The sequence below is a fragment of the Astatotilapia calliptera genome, chromosome 1, assembly GCF_964374335.1.
Source record: "Astatotilapia calliptera chromosome 1, fAstCal68.1, whole genome shotgun sequence".
Lineage (NCBI taxonomy): Eukaryota > Metazoa > Chordata > Actinopteri > Cichliformes > Cichlidae > Astatotilapia > Astatotilapia calliptera.
This window is the reverse complement of record NC_137422.1, coordinates 7651350-7675855: the sequence shown is the minus strand read 5'-3', so window position 1 is coordinate 7675855 and position 24506 is coordinate 7651350. Positions and strand designations below refer to the sequence as shown.

At 40.4% G+C, this 24506-nt stretch overlaps 1 protein-coding gene and 1 long non-coding RNA gene across 3 annotated transcripts in view; one reads left to right on the top strand and one right to left on the bottom strand.

Annotated features, from left to right (window-relative positions):
* The window catches only part of mpped2a (metallophosphoesterase domain containing 2a), an 81055-nt gene extending 65717 nt beyond the window's left edge, over positions 1 to 15338 (bottom strand). The window contains exons 1-3 of one of the 2 annotated variants that reach the window (XM_026177666.2): positions 14809 to 15338; positions 13352 to 13461; positions 12279 to 12550 (exon numbers count right to left, since the gene is read on the bottom strand). In XM_026177666.2, coding sequence (XP_026033451.1) covers positions 12279 to 12391 — 113 coding nt within the window. In that variant the 5' untranslated portion in view covers positions 12392 to 12550; positions 13352 to 13461; positions 14809 to 15338. The remainder of the gene's footprint in view (positions 1 to 12278; positions 12551 to 13351; positions 13462 to 14808) is intronic. The other variant, XM_026177658.2, reaches the window with a different exon arrangement.
* An 849-nt stretch (positions 15339 to 16187) lies between these two features.
* LOC145429984 (uncharacterized) lies at positions 16188 to 23725 on the top strand. Its single transcript, XR_013910362.1, has 2 exons — positions 16188 to 16371; positions 23455 to 23725. It is a non-coding gene; the product is annotated as an uncharacterized LOC145429984 (long non-coding RNA).
* Positions 23726 to 24506: the final 781 nt, after the last annotated feature.

The window sequence follows — 24506 nt, the reverse complement described above, 5'->3', positions numbered from 1 at the left end:
CACACACACACACACACACACACACACACACACACACTACATCCCTTTTTAAAAACAACAGTCTTCCTCATTTTTCACAGAGAAATGTGTTATTTATCTCCCTTAAAAACAGTAGGATGCACTCACAGATTCACAAAAACCTCTGTGAAAAGAAAAGGAACATCTTCCATAAAAATCAACTTCCACAAAGTGTTACGAAAAGACATAAAACGACTATACAAATGAGTCATTGCTAAAGTCAAGCTAAACACTCTTTAAACTGCATAAACAGACGACTTGTCACATTGAGAAGCTGCAGGCTGAGCGTGCTTCATGTTAAAGATGACGTGACATTATCAAGCGATTGTGCCCTGCGATGCCAGGTCCAGCATGCAAGAATAGACCAAAATCTCAAAGACATCAAAAGGGAAAAAAAAAAAAAAAGAAAGAAAAGGAGACCTGTCCAATGTCAACTGTCACTTAACCCTCACCACCACCATCCCGCCAAGCCCCAGCAGCAGGTCAGGGGTAGAGAGGGAACTTAATCAGAGGGTTCTCCTGTTACAAAAGCCCCTCCACTCCTGCTGGCAAGCAGTGGCAGGCCGACAGAAACAAAAGGCAACCGAACGCGACTAGCGCTTTGTTCTCAGGAGAGCTGTGACTGTGACTGCTGCTCCTCCACAAACTGTTTGCGGTTAAAACAGAAGAAGGGATGCCGAGGTCAGGGGTAAACATGAGGCTGGGAGCTCTTTATATGCCACTGACTCGTGAACACAGGCTACTGAGGCGTTTTCAATTCTGGGAAAGTCTGATTATGGCGAATCAATAGTCTCATAATGCGAGTGAATTGCTCTTCACTTTCTTATTATTCAGGCTGATGCATTCATTTTAGCCATTTGTTCTCAGTAGGGCCTGATGTATAATTTCAATAACAGTTTTTTTTTAGTCTAGTCTACAGAGACTGCTAGGTCAAACTGACTGAATAGGGGAGATGGAGGACACCAACCTGTACAGCTACGTCCATCTCATTTTCACTTGTCACCATTCCTTGTTAGAGTAAAGTAGAAAGGGACCAGTGCATCAGAAAGATGACTGCACCACCCAAACATCTGACTCTCTTTGCTGTTTTTTCTAATCAATGAATAAATCGAAGGCGTGGGTAGAGATTAAAGAGATCTAAATCTGGGCTAGCATTGCCATTACAACCGATCTAAATCACAACCATGTGACCCAAATAAACAAAGGTGAAGAAGCAGCAGGGAAACCTCACACCAAGCGCCTCACATCAGACAAAACAAAATCTTGAACATATTTTAGTTCCTGACGGTGGATCATCATCTGTCATCTGGAGACACTTTTGGTTAAACCAGACAACCACAAGCAGGAACAGACTCTGGAAAGAGGTTTACCTTCAGGGTGTAGGTGAACTACAAACTAATAAAAAATAACAGCATTACAACAACAGCAGTGAAATAGTCACCAGTGAAAAGCAGACTGTGTAGCTGCTGCTTTAAGAAACACTACAATTAAACATATTTGGTCCAATAAGAGTTTTTTTTTTACCCAAGCTGGCAGCCTTAGTTCAGCTCCAAGGTTATTATCGTTAACGAAAACTAACGAAATAACGAAAACTAGAAGTGAAAAAACATTTTCCGTTAACGGAAATAAAAATAAAAACAAAAAAGGAAAACTAACTAAAACTGTAATGAGTGTTCACAAAACTAACTAAAATTAACTGAATTTATAGCAAAAATGTGTTTATTTTTGGTAGATGTGTGTGTGTCATACAATAGTCAAGGGTGAAAATGAAGTTTAGTTTCCAGATTTTTTTCTTGCTGTCTCATTATGCCAGCAGGTGGCAGTACGTTAGTCGAGTCGTCTGTGTTACCGCTCCGTCCACGCGCAGAATCATGTCAGGAGAAAGCGCCAGAGTCCAATTTGGGATTACTTTGAACATGACTGTGTTTTGGATAAAGCAAGTGTGGAAAGAGACAAATTATGAGGGACATTTCTAAAGGGGAAAAAAATCCCACAAACCTTAAAGTGCACTTGAAAAGTTCACACAAGAAGGCTAACCTAGCTTACCTTGAGAAGGGAGCACACTCAACCCTCATCCCCAGAAAACAGAAGCTAACCCCAGGCAAGCTAGCGTGATGCATCACGAGACAACAGGACTGGGATATCGACATAACTGTGTGAGTCAATTGCCCTCAAAAAGTTTCAATTCACTTGAACCAAAATTACGAACACCCGATGCTGCAAGAGTTAATAGTCTCATTGGGGCCAAGATATAAATTTTATAGTTGCCTGGTATCAGTGGTTGTTCATCTGCCTTTATTCATTTATTTATTTAAAGAACCCATAGGTGGGAATGTGAGTTGTCTGTCTCTGCGTGTTAGCCCTGCGACAGACAGGCAACCTGTCCAGGGTGCAGGGTATGGTAGCTGGAATAGCAACATACCCAAGGTTAAGCAGAAGAGCATGACTGATATGATGAAACTGGGATTTTGTTGCACTTAATTATTGCAAACACAACTAAAACTATAACTGAAACTAATCAAAACTAAACTGAAACTAAGGATTTTCAAAAAAATAAAAACTAAACTAAACTAGCAAACAATTGGTAAAAACTAATTAACTGCCATTGACGTCTATAGACGTCAATTGAAAAACTTACGTTGACTGCCATTGACGTCTATAGACGTCAATTACGTTTTTCAATGGGAGGGGCTAGAATACAACCTCGGGCAGCTTGTCAGTGAAAACTGAAGCCCACCAGCAGTAAAAGTAGACCTGCAAGGAGGTGCAGGGTTTGCGCACGTAAGGGATTGCGCAGTGAGACAAAAATGTGGTGCAAGTCTCGTTGTGTGCCCTTGCATCCCGGAGAGTGTTATAATGATTACCACACAAAAGTGAATTATTCATTGTGAATAAATGTTTCACTATGTACATTTTATTTTTTCATATATTTGTAAATAAATTGTTTTGATAAAACATAACCTTTCTCAGTGTTATTTCTGTTTTATAGAAGTGAAAAACTATTTTATATGTTAGAGGTGTCACAAAGCAAGAAATATTAGTGTCAAAGGCACTTTTCTGCTTGAAATGTATTTTTCACAAAAAGCTCGTTTTCTCCCTTTTTTTGGTCAAAACAGGCATTTTTGGTGGAACCCACCTCTCTTCTACAGCTGATTACTAAAGAATGGAAAATGGTAGAAACAAGCTTTTCTTTTTGGATGAAAGAAGAGAGTCTGTTCTTCATTTTGGTAGGTTCAGCGTCTATATGATCATAACACACAGTTTTCTGTGGCTCTTCAAAATGAGTAAAAATGCTCAAAAACCCTGGCAGTGAGGAGTTACCTGATTTGAAAATGGCTGGCAGTGAATGAGTTAAAACTGATATAAAATTGAAAATCTGAAGTCAAAACTAAATAAAAAATAAAAACTAATGAAAATTGCAAAACTATTAAAACCCTGTTCAGCTCACACTGTTTTCTTAATTATTTCAGTTAAAATACAATTAATGCAAATCAATATGAAGACCACAGAATCTACCTTTAATCCAAGGAATATGAGTATTTGTGATTCGTGTTTAAAACAAACAAAACCCTGAATATTGACCAGAACACTTGCAAGTGTATTTTAGGAGTAATTATTTCTAAACAGAGCAGCCTTATTAATACCAATTTATTTATCCAGTGTATGGGAAAAAAATTAAGGGGTGGGGCATCTGTCTTCATAGCCTTTATTGTGTTGCTTAGCTAAATAGATTACGACTATCCATGCTCTGTGACGTAATAGAGAATTGAGAGTAGAAAAAAAACCCTGAAACTGAGCAGCAGGTTATTTGTACATAAGATGACTGCATAATGCATTTAATGTGAAAATTCACCGCTGCAACAACATACGGCAAAGGATGGAAAAGCATATTAGGTCTCCTTAACAACTATACCGTGCCACCCAACACTTAAAACATCCACCGTACCTACAGCTAGGGATGGGTATCGAAAACCGGTTCTTGTTGAGAACCGGTTCCCACTGTTTCAATTCCTTGGAATTGTTTGCCATTTTTGCAAACGATTCCCTTATCGATTCCAGTCGCCCCGAATGACGTCACCATGTTGCGGAGCGTCGCTTACCTGGCAGGAAACATGGCGGTTCAAACACTCAAAAGTTTGATTATACTTTACGAGAACGGATGACAACAGGGCAACTTGCAATACTTCCAAAGTAGATATTTCATTTAAGGGAGGAAACACTACGAATATGCAAAAGCATTTGCTCACAAAACACGCGATAACCTTAAATGAATGTCGTGTTTTTAATTCCGCTCCGGACTCGTGAATCTCAACCCAACAGCAGCGGTAACGTTTGCACGTCCTCTCCCGTTAATGCGGCAGGTAAATAATCAACAACAGTGCATATTATGTTAGCGCGATCTGCCTTATTACAAAACCTGCCATTACTGTGCATTTAGGTGACCATGATGAGACAGACAGAGTCTGGCTGGCTCAGATGCTGGCAGTTGTCGCTGCAGTCTACCGGTAGAGTCTCTTTTCAGGCCAGGATAGACGAATGTCACCGAGTGACTAAGTTTGTGGTAAAAGGCTTGCACCCACAGCAGATGCCCCCGATTTTCAGTAAGTGAATGTGTTTAATTGTAGGCAGGGACATTACTGGATATTCTTGTGTATTTGCTACAGAATAATTTATGTTGTACTTTGTTATTGCTACAGAAGAATATTTATTTTATTATTTTACATTTACAATTTTTTTTCCTGGGGACCCTGTGACACCCCATTTAAGAGCCGCAGGCTCTCTTAAGGATCTCTTAAGATCTCACTGTTGGGTTTGTAAGGCCATGTTACTCCTAAATTATCTTGTTCAAAGAGAAGATATAAAACAAAGTTCTAAGCTAATCGACCTTAGTGTTCTCCTTTTTTAAAAAAGAATCGATAAGAGAATCAATAAAGAATCGAATCGTTAAACAGAATCGAAAATGGAATCTGAATCGTGAAAATCTTATCAATACCCATCCCTACCTACAGCTGAACTAAAGTGTGCTGTATATACATTTTTGATACGTTTTGCATATCTATATACATATATACTGTCAAATCTTTATGTACATAATCAAATATAGTAAACAGTTATCCATTCCAACATTTTTGCAAGCTGCAGCCTGACTATAATATTAGGTTAATGTGCTGGTATGGTGGTGACACTACAGAGCCTTGTTGTTCTAAATGGCTGGTTCGTCTCAAGAACTCAAACAAACATGAATCAAAAGCAGAAACATTCTGTTTTCTCCTGTTTTTACTTTTGGTCTGCAATGACCAACTGAAGCTCTGAGGAGAAGGTGTTTGTTGTGCTGTGCTCACTGACAAATCAGACAAAAGGAGGGAGCTTTAAAACTTTTCTATTTACAAATCACACATTTATTCAACAATTATATCACCAATTATGTGAGCCTTTTCACCTTCAAAGCAACCCCCCTGCTGAAGGGTTCGCGTAAACAAGGTTTAACTTGTTTATCCACAATGTGATCGAAGAAAAGCAGGATCTCCTGGATGGACACACAGTCCATTTCATGTTAAAAGTGGAGTCACATGGGTGGAAAAGCTACTATTACTGACTCGGAGATGGAAACGTCCTGTTGAATTATCATCCTGCCACCTCGAAAGGATTCTTCTGTCACGTGACTCTACATACTGAGCAACCTCCCTCTTTGCAATGAGCCAACTCAGACTGACAAAAAAAAGCTGAATTTCACCAAACGCAAACACTACAGCATTGGCTCAGAAACGGGTACTGTGCACAAATCCAGTTCCAAAAGCCATTTCCTCTGCTGCTTTTACAGCTCTCCTCTAACAGACTAGAAAAAGGAAATATGGCACATAAAAAAATCCTTCAGGAGTTCATTAATAAAACCAGGACTGTGCTGAAAATGAAAGTGTCAAAGCCGTGCGTGTGCTTCTCTTGGCGTTTCCTCACCAGCTCGTGTCAGAATATCCACGTTTATTGATGCACCGGTAAATGATTCATACTTACAATCTCCTCAATTATTCACAGGGCAGGAATAATTAACGAGGCACGTGGAGAAGAAGGACTTTGTTAAATGTGGAAGATTTTTTCACATGTAGAGGGGTCGGGGGAAATTCCATTTCTGTGCATTGCAGTCAATGTAATGAGCTCAGGTGTCTCCAGTAACTGATTTTAACAGACAGTAAACAGTAATAAAGCACCAGCATCACAAGGGAAAAGAAAACATTTTAAGACTCTCTGTTCTCTACAACTTCACCATCGTTTGAGGGTGGAGCATCTCTGTATTCACCAGTGATTTTTGGGTGTGAAGCTGTACCGGTTGGCTATATTCTTTTTTTTTTAATTTTGGCTTTCTCAAAATTTTGAAAAACACTTCAAAATCCTGCCACATTTTACAACATACACATAGATGGATGCAATTCTTATTTTCCTTAATTTAGGAAAAGCTTTTCATTTATCAGATTAAAAGTATAATTTTTTCTGGTAGTATCGACATAGGTAATTTCCACTGCTTTGTATTAAGATGAAGTTGAATAAATATAAGTACACGAGGAATTACAGAGCAATATAAAAATCTTTTCTCTCCATTGCTTAAATGTTCTGGACGGCAACAACATTTGTTTTTTCCAATCTCTCTCTCACACACACACACACACACACACACACACACACACACACACACACACACACACACACACACACACACACACACACACACCACTTTAAATCCTAATAAATGCTAAAAATTATAACATGTAAGAATAAATTCCAGGCTGCTCCTAATGCTTCTATTTGATTATTTATTTAGGTGCATCAGCTGATAACAATACATTTTTAAAAATTATCCAGCTGTAATGGGGAAAGTCAAGTTTATATCTGCCACTTAATAACCATGGGATAGCAAGGGAAATGATTTGCTTGTTTTACTTGTTCTTGTGACAAAAGTTAAAACTGAACACTTTAAACCTGAAACACAAAGAAAAGCTGAGGGGTACAACGGGCTCACTGTGAAAATAAAAAGAGAGGAAAAGGCAAAAACACCATTGTCCATATTCACAGAGGTTTTAAAAATGCTCCGACTGCTCTTAACTCAGCAGAGTCCCTTTTCAGGTGCCATTAAAAAACTCAGAGTGAGGAATGGACAAGAACTTTGCAGCGTAGGTTCTTCTCCCTGAGGCACTGCCATTGGGCCTTCATTAAAAATCCCAGCATGATTCTTGTTAGTGATGCTGAATCCATGCAGGGAAACTCGTTCCGTAATGACAAACATGATTTAACGGGGCTTACAGGTTGGGTCTGAAAGAAGATATCACAAGTCAAGGAATAAAATTCGAGATTTAAATCGGCTATTCCTCAAGAATGGATAAATAATGTTGTTCAATCCGATTATATCTTTAATGACACAAAAACGTCTCCCATCACCGACCCTGGTGGTGATTGAGAAAGCTTTCTCCGCTGACACTGTTTTGCTGGCTTGCATGGCACGCACATCCAGTGGGAATTAAATAAATTAACACTCCAAAGGCGTTAATGGCGTAATGCAGTTAAATCATCGAGCGAGAAATGCCAACGCATCTGCGATCAAGATCAACCACCAACAACATCATCTCTGCCCAATCTAATCCGGTGCACTTGATTAACTCCTCGTTATTGCAGGCCTGGATCGCGTTTCTCCCTCCAGTGTTTTATGCTGGGTGTTTTTTTTTCCATGTCTCACCTGCACACTCCACTGCTTAAAATGTGATTACGAAATCTTAGGTTTAGGAATAAAAGTAAGCAAAGGTAAGGATTTTTTGTTGGGCACTTTTTACATTTTTGACAATTTCATGTTATTAATAATAACAATAAAAAAAACACTATCAACATGTAACTGATTGGAAAAATGATCATTTCTTGCAGTACAACTAGGATTTAATTCCCCTTTGAACCTGAAGAAATTAAAGGTTAAGAGCAATCCAGTTCAGCTGTCTATGTCAAAATGTTAAGAGATATGACTTGCCACCAACCTTCCCCCCAAGTCCAGTAACATCATTTAAAGTCTTATTAAATCCTGAAATGTAAATGTTTTTCAAGAGCTTTTCAGGAGTCCTTTTAGTTTCAGCTCTGCCTGTCTGTCTGTATGTGCCTGTGTGTCAGGCCTTCCCACAGTCTTGCCCAGATCCTGCCCAAATTGGATACGAAGTCATTAGTGTCCCAACTCGAAGCATATGTTCCAAGTTGCTGAGCATTTCATTTCACAAGACGATGACGAGGGGGCTGAGGAGAGGGAGTTAAAAGGAGAAAAAAAAGAAAAAAAGAAAAAAAAGAAACACAGTCGGCACAGAAAAATAAACCAGACGCAAACTGGGCCAGACTGAGCCTGTCGCTCACTCACACAGAGGCAGGGGCGTCCCATGCTACGAAGAAAGTCCACTTTGACTTCGGGGTCCCGTTCCACAGCATCAGCTTATGAGCGCCACTGTGTGCGTGCGTGACTTTCTACGTGCTCTACATTCATGTTTTCATATGCGGGTCAGGGAATGATACCTTCCACGCCACACAAAAGGCACTGCTGTACTCCATCTGAGAAATCTAAATATTCTGTCTAGGACGGGAGGGGAAAAAAACATTAGAGCGAGGATTATATTTCAAAAGGCGGGCAACCCCCCACCCCCAGCCTCCACCCCTCTCTCTGCTTGCAGAGAAGCAACAACTTTATTTATGTCCAAATACTGCAGATGCAGTGAGAGAACGGCGAGCAAGTCGGATTATTATCTCCCAAATCTAAACAAACCTTTACTTTCCTCGAACAGAGCTCGTATTCTATAAGCACTTAAACATAGCAGGGAAGGGGGTGGGGGGATGGGCTCGGAGGATTGTGTGTGTGTGCGTGAGCGCGTGTAATCTCAGGGTTCCCAGACCGAGTTTAAGAATGACAGGGTAAAACACTGCAGGCTCTGTGGAAGCCAGGAAACAGCCTAATGTATTTATCCAAACACATATCTGCTGAGAGGCCCCATGGCTTTAACACATCCCCTTCTACACGGGCTCACCTCCAAAAAGAATCACACTGAAAACTGGACTTAAAACACCCCCCCCCAAAAGAAAACAACCCCACAATGAGCAAAAAATACAACAAAAACAACAACAAAAAAACCTGATTACAGTGATTATAGGAATAAATACTGAGATTACATTCTCAAAGTTTTCAACCACTGTATTATTACATTTTTTCCACTCTGTTCCTCTTGCACTGAACTGAAACTCCTACCGTAGACCCTCTTTCACAAAATAACACCAAAAATACACCTTATAACGACTTTCTTACAGCCGCATCTGTTCTCGTTTGTCATCGTCTGGAATAAAAGTAAAACAGTCTCCAGGTGACGAATGAAGATGATGATCCACTTTTAGAAAATGTTTTTAAGTTTCCCTGTAAACATCAGGAAGATCCATCCTTTTCCTACTTTGCTTTCTTCCCCTCCTCCTCTTTCCATTTTCTTCCAAAAATGTTTTTTGTAAGGCTTTCACAACTCAACTTATGCACAACTGCTGCAGCACTGCAAATAAAAAGGCAGGGAGAAACCATAGTAAGACTTCCCAGGGAACCAAAAACAAACCCTGTCAATTCAAGAAGCATAAAAATAATAAATCCAAAAATAAACCATGGTATTTCAGAAAAAATGTTACCTCAGAGAGGATGTGTTTGTTTTTCTTTGGTTTTTTTAAATTTTTATAAAGACAGAAAAAATATTGTGTGGATGTTCTATTATTTGCCTTTTCAAAGACTGCGGAAGCCTCACCAAACATCAAACCAGACTCTGTTCTGGTGAATCCTGTGCTGCTCGACATGTGTTAACCCAGACTCATGACGGCGCATTTGTTCTGATTTTTAATGTTGTCTTTGCGATCCATTAAAACAGGACTGATGTAACGCAAGCTGATAGGTGAGGTCGCCTCCCTTTTCACCACACTCGGAAGCACGGGCACTTGCTGTACTTGGCAGCCCCACTTGCAGCTGAGGAATCCCAAATCAACACAGTGGCACAATTGTGAGAACACTGCCAACACCAAGAGGAAGGCAAAACTCCACTGAGCTGTTTACAATACTCCATCTCCCAAAAATAATCCTGCTTACATGAATGTGATTATTATGCACACACACACACACACACACACACACACACACACACACACACACACACACACACACAGGATTGTGGGACTCTGAGTGTTTCAGGCAAATGATATTTAAAAAAAATAAATAAATAAATAAATAAATAAAAAAAAACTTGTCTGCCAGATGTTGCTGCTCCCTAAAGTGAATCAGTGCAGCTGTTTGTTGAAGATCTTGGACTGACTAAAAACATCTCCTTTATGATTGTTTACATATCTGCATTATCTCAGCCTCTCACACTTCACATACAAAATTAATTAATTAATTTAAAAAAAACTCCAGTCCTACACGACAATCCCAACAGCTGCCATCTCGGTTCAGCCCGGTGCCACCACCACATCTGCAGCCCAAAGCAAAGACTTCTCCCGGCCTCTTATTTGGCTTCATACACACCAAGGTGACGTGGTTACTCCACTTAATACGTTGATTTGCCGATTTTTCAGCTTCACCTTTGATTTCAGTGTGATCTAAGAACGCTGTAACTGCGCAACAAGATCGAACATGTGTGCACAAATCTGTAATCGTGGCTCTGCAGCTCTCTGGAACAGCGTCTCAGCGATCTCTAAGATGTGATTTTGAAGGGATTGAATGGATTCTCACAAGTCAATCATATGTTGTTGTTTTTTTGTTTTTGTTTTTTACCATAACATTGCCTAAACTGACAATTTTATAATTACCATTTTCTGTGCTAACAAGGAAAGCTGGGAGGGGAAAAAAGCCATGAGCTTTGCTGTGATTTTACCCCCAACAACGTAATTATATGTGAGGACTTGGGAACGGCACATTTGTACAGACCTCACTGTGAAAGCTGTCTACAACAAAGATTAGAATGCTTTGGTTAGCGCTCTTATGTTTTGGCGTGGGCTGGATTTTCTCACATTATTGTACATTTTGGTGTTTTGACTTTCAAAAATTCAAAGCAGCGTCACCATCGACACTGCTCTACAATGTTTATTTCGGGCATAAATTGCATTTATCCCTGTGTGTTCCGCTCACGATGTAGAAAAAAGAAAATAAATTGATGGGCTGTGCTTTTCCCCATAAATAAATGCACACGTAAAGGCAAAAAAATGAAAAAGAAAACAGGAGAAAAGAAAGAAATGACAAACAACTCCATTACAGCGATGATGGAAACTACAAACAGGCTCTTCAATCTCTTCCTGGCCCTGCTGCAGGTTAACTTCACAACATACACAGAGAATAAATGTCACGAGCACGCAGTGTACACAAAACCAGCAGTCAACAACCTTTTGGGAAAATCTCACAACTGCTCTAATTGGAAGAAGACACAAAGTGAGCTGCAGCTCTGTTAATATCTGGTCACAGCTAAAACACAGCGTTGTAAAGTGTGTTTGTGTGTGAGGGTGTGTGTCGAGGGTTGATGGGTCACAGCGCTCTGACCCACTAATGAGAGGAGCAGCATAACCACATCAGACAAGAGCAACACTAAGTAACTGGTCTAATAAATAACTAAGGAGAGCGCTTTAATGCAGACAAAGCATCCACATACCGCAATGACAACATGGCACAAATGATAACCGTCTCACAGCGAGACCGCAGCACACACCGGTGAGCAGTACGCACCAACAGCACGCGCAAGAAAGATTACAAAAATAAATAAATAAAACAACACCACAAGTTAGAAAAACCAGCGCAAGTATGTGTGATGCACAGAATCAGTGTTAGTCTGCAGCTGCTGCACTTTTGTTCAGTGCTTCACTGCCGCTAAAACTTTTATTCACAAAAAATGATTTGTACTGCGTTACATCACGCACCACCATACACTCAGTGAACAACAGAGACTGCATTAAACCTGCTGGCTTCCTGTATTGTTCTTAAAGCGTATGCATGATTCTGAAATTAGTTTAAAATGTCACAGAAAGTGCAGGTTTATAAATGACACTGCTGCAATGTGTCATTTATATATTCTATTCTATTCTATTCTATTTAAATGTTCCTCGTGACCAACTCAGTTTGGAATAAAGATCACAAATAAAATTCATTTGGAGAGAGAGAAAATATTTCTTTCTGATTTAACTTTGCCAGCTCATAACAACTGTGTGTGTGTATTTGTGTACGTGTGTGAGCGTGAACTTACATGTGGACGTGTGGGGGCTGGAAGCGGCTCTGGTTGATGTTGTAGTGCGTGAAGGCCTGTGTGGGGTTGGAGCTGTACTCGTCCACAGTGATGGTCACTTTGCCATGAGCCATCCTTCCACAGTTTGGACATGAGATGCTGTTCGTTCACCGAGATTCAGCAGCAAGCCGTGCGGCGGTCATCCTTCAGAGCTGCTCTCCAGAAGCCCAGGAAGCCTCCCTGCAGCAGCAGCAGCAACCCAGCTGACTGACTCGACCACGACACACTGCTCTCTGCACCGACAGGAGACACACACACCAGCTGTTTTAAAAAGACGTGCACTTTCTTCTGAATACACTCACGAGTAAGGGCTTCACATAAGAAAATAAAAAAAATATCGCAGGTTAGACTTATACATTTTAAAGTGAATGCAAATGCAAAGACTAAAGATAAAGCACACATGCATGCAGTGACGGCATGTACAGTCTTATTCAGCTTCAGAGAACAGAAACCACCTGAAATTTGCTAGAAAAAAAATCCTCAAACAGCTCATCAAACACATCCTCATAAAAGCCTCAATAGAAAAATACAATGAGGCAATTTAAACACAATTAGCAGATGTACTCTACCTTTGAAAGCAGCAAGGGAATTTTTTAAGAGTGAAGTTTACAAAAAACTCTTCTCTGACTTTTTAAGCAACAATTTCTACTCTGGAAAGCACTTTATTAGCTTCAATGAAAACATATTTAAATGTAAAAAAATTAAATTTACATAAAAAATTTCAATCACTACAAGCAAATTAAAAAACAACAACAAAAAAACAAAAACAAAAAGAAAGGCTGCAGGCAGAATGTCTGCTGGTGAGGAATTGCTGCAATTGCTTCTATAAAATGAGAAATTCTTCACAATGCATGCATGCATCAAAGAGGTCTCCTTCCCCACTGACTGTAAGCCAAGCACAAAAACATATCCATGCTCCAATTTTGAAAGGATCCAATAGCAATTAATGAGATGCTATGGCATCTCTGCTCCACTGTACAACAAAGACTTAAAAAAGAAAATGCTGCTATGATGCATCCCTGGAGCTCACTCACCAGATCCGCTGTGAGTCTCCTTGCACCCTGAGCCTCCCTCCTGTCTGACCTCCCTAACTGATAGTAGAGTGGCCACTGTGGGCTTTGACAGCCGTTTTATACCAGACCTCCTGATGCAGCCATGAGCAAGAGAAGAAAAGAAAAGAAAGAGGGAGAAAAAATGCCCTCAATTTAACAAGTCTGTCATATCTTTTGGAGGGAAATCAACAAAGCTCGAGAGTTCACATGATGGTTAAATCCTTGGATGGAGAAGTGAGATAAAAACAAAGAAAGCGGCTGCTGGATAAACAAGACTCCAATTTAAACTTTGTTTTGTTTGTTTGTTTGTTTTTTAAAGAAAATGTCCTATTTTCACTAAAGCATTGATTTATGTTTTCTGGGTCGGCTGCATCCTGCTTCCTATTATGCACGTTATAAATTTAAGTCAAAAAGATATATGCCAGCCGGGAAAAAGCTGGTTAAACTAGACTTTTAAAATAAAATAAATAAATAAAAATTAAAAATGCATGAGCAAAATCTAAGCAGCTCCACTGCACACTCAACTCTTTACATTTCAAAGTGTGGAAAAAAAGAGTCACATTAAAATCCTTGTTACACATGAAACAAGTGTATTGATCTTCCTGGGCCTTAAATTTAAAAAAAAGAAAAGAAAATGCACTTCTGTACAAAACTGCCCTATCGGATGTCCTGCACTTCACCTCCTCTGCAATCATTAAAAAATCTGAACCTAGTACTGCTTCTGCTGCAGTTACTCGGAAAATGTGCTTTTTCTCTGCAAATGTAGGCCGAAAATCTGTGTGCAGCATGCTCCACAGTCTTCTGATTTTGTGTGTGTGTGTGTTTCTATGTGTGTGTTGGGCTGCCGAAACTCGCCTGTCTGTCTCTACCTTATGGCTACAGTAGTAGCAACTAGCACTCTAGCTTAGCCTGCTAAACCTGCCCTGGCAATAGATTTTTTTATTATTATTATGCACGCTGTAGCTTCGCGTTGAGCTGCTTTTCTGTAACGTCGGTGCGCGCACACATGGTCGGTGCAGTCCTCGGATATGTAGCGCGCTCGTACGCCAGCATATAGCTAACTTCAGGAGTAGGAATCACTCCGGTAAGCAGAGGAGGGGTTGAAGGCGAATAAATTGACCCTTTCTGATCACACGCTCACACAACGATGCGTTCTATGCGCCGCTCGCTATTAACACCGCCGCTTGCAGGAACGTACACAAAAAGAAAGGTCCGTGCAATCCTGAACTCTGCTTCTGAGATACTAAAAGCACCCAAAGGTGGTCAGTGTCACAACACCGTCGCGCTAACCTCTGGCTCTTCCTCGTAAATGACAAGCCACCTTATAACCGACAGCTTTGTGTCAGGGGTTGCTTTTTTCCCCCTCCTAGTCTCCTCTCTTTCCCCCCTTATTCCCTTCCCTTTTCGGTTCTCAAAGAAAAGCGGAAAGGTTGTTCTACCTTCGTCGTGTGGGTTTTTTTTGTGCGTGTTTTTTGTGGCCGGAGAAAATAGTGTCGGGTCGGGGTCGCCCTCTACGCAGCGGCGGCGGAGGAGGCGGCGGCAGCGGCGGCGGCGGAGAGACGTGGGTCCATGCGGCAGCAGCAGCAGTAGAGCGGGCAGGTTCGTACACGACCGTCCGGGGGTTGCGGCAGATAGGGCAGAACCTTCGACCCGACGGGACCTCTGCTGGCTCCTGTGGAAAGAAACCAGACAAGAAGAGAGCGGAGGGGGTAAAAGCCAGAGAGAAGGACGAGAGACACTGACAGACAAGAGAGAGAGAGAGAGAGAGAGAGAGATAGAGAGAGCGCGAGAACAGCTTGGGTCTGACGGAGGGGGAGCCGGAGTGCAGTGAGTCGAAGCTGCCACTGGGGTCAGAGAGCAGGAGCAAGCACAACCCCCCGCCACCTCCCGTGCGCGTGCCCTTACCGGCGGGCACACGCAAGAGGCAGGAGAAGTGGAGGGGAGGGCGGGGAAGGAGGAGGGTGCTCGCGCAGTCCCGCTCTATGCTGCATTCACTTACTTTCGGAAATGGCAAGTCTTGTCAAATGAATGAAATGAGTAAAGATGATTAGACAGGATGAGTATTTTTTTGTGTGTGGTAACAACAACGTTGCTTTGGAATAAATAATACTTTATTAAACCACAATGTATATTTACATAATTATTATTTTAAGCCCATGTTTCTAAACTGCCAGCTAATTTACAAACTATATAAGTATTTATAGAGCCTAGACTGCAAAAATGTGATATGTTGTAATATTCAATTGATTTATTGAAGATTGATCAGTCGTTTATGTGGCGACCAAAAGATGCTGGGAATACATGTCTGTGGGGAAGAAAACAAGTATGTCTGGTATAAATGCTACAACTTACTAATGATGTGATCTTTATAAAAAGGATTACAAGTAGTAGCAAATACGTTATTTATAAAGAGTTGTCAAGTGAGTTAGCTTTTAATAAATATAAGTTTCCAAGTATTGGCTGATAGTATTAATATTTAAAATCTAAATTAATGCATTTTTGTGGCACAGAAGATTGTTACCTGGAAAAAAGCTAAATTCTAAATTATTAAATAGAACTTTTTTTGTTTTTTAAAGAACATTACAAAGAGTCTGTAAGTATACCTAATGACTTAATTAATGATTTATAAGTCATAGAATGCATGCTTATTAAGCTGGATCAAAGTTTTTGTCTTAACATATAGCTTCTGCTATTATCATGCTTTGTCTTTTATTATCTAGAGGACAAATCCAAATATCTATAATAGTTCATTCAGTGTCTTTTGAGAACATTAACAATAGACTTGGCAGATTACCAAACAGCCTTTAGTTACAGAGTAACACCATGACAAACACTCATCTGAGGAATATTTCATAACATGAAAACCTAAACCTTGAAATACTAAGAAGCATCCATCCAGGTTCTGAAATTTACTGTTCTCCCTCTGTGTCTTCAGTTGGCCATGAAGAAAGCTGTGGACTGGAAGGTTTGCTTTTGGATATCAGGCATGGTCTAATAAGAAGGTTGTTGATTTTATTCCTTGAAATATGCAGTAATCAATACTTTTGGTAGCTGTACCTTGAACTTGTTTGTAACAAGCATATATACTGAAGCTAACTGATTGTCCTGGCAGTGACAGACAGGAAAGTACTGAGAGGAATGCACTTTATCTTTTATGGGTAAACTGGATACCTGTATGCCTCACTCTTTCCTTGTATTTGAGCATCAGCTAGCATGCACATTCTCACACTGAAACATAGATCAGTGGAAATGTTGACCTGGAATATTTTTTTCATAAGATCACAGATGTGTGGGAAATGGTGCCAGAGTGTAGAAGGTGTTGTAAAATCAATGATTAGAAGACAGCATGGCCCCTTTGGGTACACAAGTAAACAATACTAATGAGTACCTGTGGGAGTCCATCACACAACCTGAAATGGGGCAGCACAGTTTCCAAACTGGGAAAATCCTGAAACTTGGCTGACTGGTTGTAAAAGCAGCTTCCTGATCACCAGGGTTTAACTCACCGACTATCACTTCTCTGAAGTATAAGTGAAGTCTAGGAAAAAGGCTTGTCTTGATTTTCTTCAAACACAATTTTTTGATTGATCTTGATTTTTTTTGTGTGTTTCTCTCTCATGGTGTGCAGCCTTTACTATGATCTGTTTGTTTAAAATGTATTTCCACATGAAACTGATGTCACATTTTCAGTATTCAAGGTATAAAGCATCAGATATCGCATTCGTGTAGAGAAATAATCTAATCTCAAGGTCTGGGTGCCATCAGCTTTGAATTATACTCTTTTTCAGTGCATGGTACAGACTCTATTGTCATCACCTGAGCAAAGCAGGGTATCTGCCATCTTAAAAAAATCAAGTTTGGCTCAGTGGGAATTAACACAATTATTCAAACTATACTCTTGTACATGGGTGCACATAAGTGGTCCGCAGGTGCGCATGCGCTCTCAAAATAAAAGACCCGCACCAGATAAGAAGTTGCAACGCGCGTTTGCATACATAAGATTTTCTGGAGGAAGACAGACATTTGTTTAGAACTCTTAAAGATGTCGAAGAAGCAAGCTCCTTTAAGCAATTACTTTGGTGTTCCTCCACCTCTAAAGAAATGTCAGAAGGAGTCCGAACCTCAAAACAAGCGTGTATTCTCGGAAAAGTGGTTGCAGGAGGTGAGCTGGCTTCAAACAAATGATGAACGCACGGAGATGTGGTGCAGAATGTGCCATGAAAATCCCACTTTAGCGGACAACTTCTTATCTGGTGCGTGTTTTTTATTTTGACAGCGCGTGCGCACCTGCGGACCACTTATGTCCACCCCTGCTCTTGTATCATATAACTAACATATAATACTGTGCAAAAGTCTTCAGTCACCTCTCATTTTTTATATTTTTATCTACTGTATTTTTGGAAATACAGTAAATGGTAAAATGGTAAATGGCCTGCATTTGTATAGCGCTTTACTCAGTCCCTAAGGACCCCAAAGCGCTTTACACTACATTCAGTCATTCACCCATTCACACACACATTCACATACTGGCAATGGCAAGCTACATTGTAGCCACAGCTGCCCTGGGGCGCACTGACAGAGGCGCAGTAGATAAGGCAAGAACAGATTTTGTACAATTCTAAAATCTGATGGTACATTTCTATTTTTATAATTCTGTCAGATTTAACAAAATCCCATACACCACTCTCTAAAATGTAGTCCCAAACCATGACAGCGCCACCACCGTGTTGTTACAGATGACTCTTTGTAAAAACGCATTGTACTCTTGATTTAGATTAATCTCTCCTGAAGACCTGTTGCTTTGATTTTTTTGTTGGGTTCTTGTGTAATTTGATCTTTTCTCTTATTTAGTTGTATTATCAATCTTATTTCATACAATATTCTGTAAAGTTTATAAATCATGACACATGATGACACAAATGTTCAACACTGCAGGGTATCCTTTAGTCATATCCTGCTTTAAAACAAAACAAAATAAAAAAAAACACAGTGCTTAATAAATCAATCAATGTGAGGTCCACATTTTATAATCACTCTGTAATCTTTCCTTAGTGGTTTGAAAGGTAATGTATTTTTTGTCCCCAGATAATGATCCATACTAACTTTGAAAAACTGATTTTGCCAATTGAAACCACCCCAATCAGAAAACAGTGAACGCTCTACAGTGGTAATCGATCAGTGTCTTAAAGCACCTTTAGTCTTTTGCAATTTGTGGTGTTGAATCCAAGCTTCCACATACTGACATGTTTACAACAAACATCCACTGCTCAAGCACAATGAATGGCGTGCTGTGTTTTGCACTGTTTGCTAAGTGTTCATTGTTCATTTGCAATCCTTACTACAAGTTTCTCCTCCAGGTGAGGCCCTGTCTCCAGGGCGCAGCAGCACAGAGCTTTATGGACGAAGGGTTTGTGCTGTTGAGTTTGACTGTAGCTTTGACTGGTAACTCAGTGTGAACTGATAACTGCATTAATCATTTTCTGTCTTGCAATCAATCTCATTTCAAATAATGTAAACATGCCAGCTGTAAGTTATTGTCCACTTCTGAAAAATGGAGGTGCCCAACTACTTCCATCATAGTTAATGATGCATCACATCTACAGGATATTCACAGCTCGGCACCACATGTACACCACATATGCACAGAATGACCCCCCCCCCCCCCAAAAGTTCTGAATTATATTGTTAAAGCTGTTGTTTGTAAGGGTGCTGCTGCCACGCGATGTTCACGTTCTCTTCACGTCTCGTTTTCTGGCCGTTCACCTTGACTTAATTCGCTGTTATTGTAGACCTTCAGTGTTACTCATAGTCATTCAGCTATAGTCTCATTAAACTAACGTTAGTGCGGAGTTATCATGTGTCTGTGAAGGGAAACCTCTTGCAGCAAACTATGTAATCTACTCAGAAAAGTTACCTGCACAGCCTGTAAGAAAGAAGAGAGTATTGAAGATAAAGTGAACATTTTCATAGCAAATTGAAGGCTATTAAAAGTCTCAGCTTTAGGCAACATTAAAAAGATGAAACAATAAATCACTATATATTTTTTCTTTGGTCTTTATTAGACTAGAGTGTGTGTTGTGGGTCATGAGTTAAACTGCCTACAGACAAACTTTAAATAATTGATGATAATTTAAATGCTGCCACCTCTTTCCTTCACTGCTTATTGCAGCTTATTCTTTGATCCCATAAAGCCTTTCTTTGAAATATTATGGTTGACCTCCATGTTTGCAGCCTTCTCTGAATCTTTGACTCAGTCTCCACCTCACCTCAGTGACCACAGAGGATCTTGAGGTGAAAATCATTATACGTAAGGTAGAGCAAATCAAAATGAAGGGAAATTATTATTTTGCAATTGCTGTCTATCACTGAGTTCAACAGCAATTTAAAGCATTCAAGACTAAAAAAAAAAAAATAATAATAAAGCATTAATTTGTTAGTGCCAAGGCTATACCTTTTAATATACTGATGGGATTTTTGATGAGAAAAGGCTGCGTGGGACTATCCATAATGGGCCCATCTGAGAGGCTCCACCACATTTACATGTCTGCCAGTTGAGGCAGGGCTGGCTTTTTTCTAATTTTACTGACATGCTTCAATTTCCCAGGACCATCAGCGCATCCCCCCACTGCCACAACAGCCCTGCAAGTCATTTCCATTTGACTTTTCTCTTATCTGCGCAAAAAAAGAAAAAAAAAAGCATTTCCATCTACTAGCCGGGGGGTGTTAATGTGAAAGCAGGGTTTAAATTTTATGTGGAGAGGCCACATTTAAACATTTGACCAGCGTTTGTTCTCCTGACTGCATATAGAAAACTGATGATAGATACGGGACCAAATGTCAGAGAAAGAAATGGCTTTTGCTGTGAATGTTTTATTCAGCCCCGTGCCGCGCCAATCACATTTATACAATAGAAAATGTAAATGTTATGCAGAGTGCTAAAAAAAACCCCACACTATATATTTTATGACCTTCTATAAAAGAGGGTAAAATGACTTTCCATCCAAATAAGGCAAAAAGAAATGGAACACATATTTAATGGGAGAAGGAAATAGGAGTGCAAGCTTCTTGCGGGAGGCACAGGGTGATATTCACTTAACCTACCGGCCGCGGCGGTTCACCGGCTCTAACCTGCACAGATTTATGCCCGTCTGTGGCACTGTCTGTCTTCACTGCCCACCTTGCGGATAAATAAAACGAAAGGCCTGTCTGTCTGAGAGGCCCATCCACACATAGGCAGGAGTTGGGGTTTTTCAAATGTTAATGTCATTCAGATTTATGGGAGGCAGATAGATGGTTGCTGAGGGTATGGCAGGCTAGATACTGTTTATGTCATTGAAATGCACACAGACAAAAAAAATGTTTGCCCCTGAGCCACTGCAGCAGCAGCAGCACTCTTCTGGCACCAGCCTTGTGTTTAGAAATGAACACACAAAAATGAATACTATCTCAAGATTCAAGTTTTCTTTTTCTCACTTTTCCTCAGCCTGGTGTTATAGGACTGATAAAAAAAAAAAAGTAGGGGAGAGGAACTGAAATCTACATACCAGCTAATTTTATTAGCACATAAAGTGCTTTTGTCCAGTGGAGCTTGAAGAGAAAGCGAGGAGCAGAAGTGTAGGACAGAAGAAAGGCAAAGAGAGAGCATACTGGCATGAAAGCCAAGTGTATTAATTCCCCTCCCATTCTCCTGCTGTGTTGTGATAGACTGAGTAATATGCAGGCTCACTTTCTGTGCCAAAGGCTAGACGGAGGCTCACTCAAGAGGACTCTGTGAGTCAGTCTCTCTCTTTTTGCCTCCTCTCCGTCTCTTTCTTCCCAAGCCCCTTTCAACTTTAGCAGTGGTAAACTGCAAAAATAAAACAATCACTTCATTTCCCGCCCCACCACCCCTGAGATCCAGCTTTACTCGCAACCATTCAACACAATCAGTGTGCCTCCGCTCCATCTCTCCATCTCTCCCCACACGTGTGTGAAAATGGTCAATACCGTATAAATTAGGAGAACTCTGAGGCACGCTGTGATCCACGTGGAGTGAGCGTGTATTAAATTACGTTAATTGACTGGATGAAGTTCAGAGGAGGACAACACTGGGCTGCACTCAGTCCTCAGCTGCTCTGCTGAAGTGGCTCCTGTTCTCCTCAGGTGATGACCTGAGCAGGCACATTCACAATTAATCCACTATTTAGTCTTTCACGGTGATAACTTTGTTTCCGTCCTCTGACTGCATTTTCCATGCACAGTTTTATGAGTCAAAGCCTGTAAGTCCACATGATGTATTCCAGTGTGTGGTATATGCATGTGGCGCACTTAGTATTGTGGAAACCAGACAGTGCATTACATATTCAATGGCCTGAACAAACTGATTTAAAAAAAATTCCAGTAATATTTATGATGTCTTTCAGCAGTCATTTGGCATGAGAGCCACTTATCCTTCCTTCTTTTGAAATTCACTTTAAGCCTCTTGTTGGGCAGATAAATGGCAGGAAGGGGTTAGACTTTTAACTTGTTTTTGCTCTTGTTGTACAATAAAATGCTAATATTGAAATGCTGTTTTCAGTGTTCTGTCTGCTGTATGTAAAAGGGTTGAAAACACAGCACTTCTCTGTGTGCTTGTGTGTATTTGTGGGTGCAAAGGTTCACCATTACACTTGCTTCTAAGGATCAGGCGAGTGAGAGGGAAAGGAGCAAATAACAACGGGATAAAAGCATGTCAGCAGGTCAGCTGGTCAGACAGTGAGGGCTGATCTTCCAAATGCAGAGACTCACCCAGAAAACAGAGCGACAGAAAGAGGGCAGAGACTGCAGATGAAAGCCAATGAACTCAAAAACAGCAGAGAGGGAGAGAGAGAAGCAGAGAGAGGAGGATGATTCCTGTGAACATAAGATTAAAGGAAATATGCACACTTAAACAATGTTAAAATTATCCCTGGAAGCATACCATACTCTGTTTCAGCTGGCTTTGCACCTCTCAGCTTTGCTAAGCTCTTGATGCAGAGGGCACGGCTGAGTTGCAGACTCCAGTGTTCCATCTGCCTTCGTTTCAATGATGCATCAACTTAAAAAAACTAAACTTTCTGGAGAAAAAAACCCAGATGCTCACATTTCTTTTCTTTGCTTCTAGTTTCAGCTTCTTCTATTGCCATACCAGTGCTGATGCACAGGTTTGGGTTAAAATTGTTGGCAAAGAGGTACATGTTGTTGAGTTGAAATGCTTATTCATATTGACTGCTGGTGTGCAGCTAGGAGGCAAGAAAATTTTTTGGACCATTCTAATATCTGACAGTACCTTTCTGCGTTTTTCTGTGAAAACCTCCTTCGACATCTTCCATGCAAACCGCAAGCCACAGCTGCCCATAGTTTTGTGGGAGATGTCCACTTGTCTGCAAACAGCTGCCAACTACTCTCCAAGAGGCTGTGAATCTGTGAGAAGTGCAACATAAAACAGAAACAGACTGTATAAGCTGCACATTTTGATACATGCTGGCTGCACCAATTAGGTATAAGTTTTACTTTGAATGTGATGCTTTGGGTGTGCGTCATACTTCCTCAAGTTTTACTACCGCTCATGAGTAGATAGTGAGTGTTTGCAGACCACTTGGCGTCTTCCATGCAAAGTGCAGCAACTGTGGCAATCTGCTAATGGCCAAAGCAATCACAGGGACGTTTTCAGCACAGCTCCCTCTTTCACCTACAGTATCAACGGCCAGCACCCTCCAGAAACCACACACAACCAGGGAATACAAATTTCATCACTCCGCACACATGGCACCCAAGTGGGCTTTAAGTCAAATAGTTTGTCTTCCCTGCATATCTTGCGGTCTACTTTGTTGTTTTCTTGGTCAAAATCAGTTGGCTGTATATTAGATTTTTCTAGAGCCACTGCAGAGTTTGACATTAGCACAATTAGACAGGACTTCTGTCTACAGCTGCCACTTTTCTTTCTTTTCCAGAGACTCTAGTCCTAAAGGGTATGCCTGTAGGCCTGTTTCCAGCTCCATGTTTTTTTTTCTTGGACTCCACTGGTGTTGCTTTGTATGATTCACAATTCAAAGACAATAATCCTTATTCATGTTCTGTGCTTACAGTTGGAGCCGTATGACTTTGATGTCATCCAAGAGGAGGAAACGGAGTGTTTAGAGCAGCCAGAAGCCTTAGAGTTTGGCTCACGGGGCTTTCTTGTACATACCTCAATTATTTGAATCTGTGGCCATGTTTATTATGAACACTCACCATTCATTGCAAGTAAGGAAAAGCATAATAGGTCATGTTGAATGGAGCAGAATGTAATGGAGTTTTGAGATCATCAAGTTGTGTTTCTGTTGTGGCTGCATCATTAAAAGTGCATTGTGTCTGAAAGCAATGCTTAGTTACTCATTTTTTATTTAAAAACAGTTTGTTCTACAGTGTGTAAATAAAATAGGATTTCTGGCACTTATGAATCATCAATAACAGATGTAGCACCGCATAACTATTTTCACACTGACAGTATCTATGACTCTAACAAGGGTTAAGGAGTATTTAGTGGAATTTTGAGCAATAACTAATATGTATGTTACAGAGTTTTCTGGGGGTCACAGGTGTCACACAAAGAACTCAACTAAAATAGCTGGATTTAAGGTGGATCATGCCAATGAAGAGGGATTTCATCAACTGCAACAAACCTTTTTTCAGGAAAGTCATATTTAAAGAAATCGGTTCTCTCTTGCACAGTCATACACTCACACCTGAAAGCTCCAGCTGCATCTCCTTAAGAGAATATGGTCCATAGTACTGAAAGAAGGGCTGTTTTTTATTTATCCTACACATGCAAATGCATCTTTTATTCTGTGCAGTTTGGCACAAAACACATGTGCATGTGGGGATGATGGACACAACAGTCGGCCTCGTTTACTGAAAATTATGTTTATATAGAACTAATTTGCTGCAGTGAATAGATGCTGAAGGACACCACCTGGATCATGATTTCTACTAATGTAACGAGGAAATGTTGTTAATTAACTTTTATGAGGTTGTCAGAAATTTGAATATTGAACATGTCAGTAAAAATACCTCTTAAATACCCCAAAAAGTTGAGCATCTTTTTGGGGTATTTAAGAGGTAACAGTTGAGTGCCACACATACATGAGGTCTTTGGGGA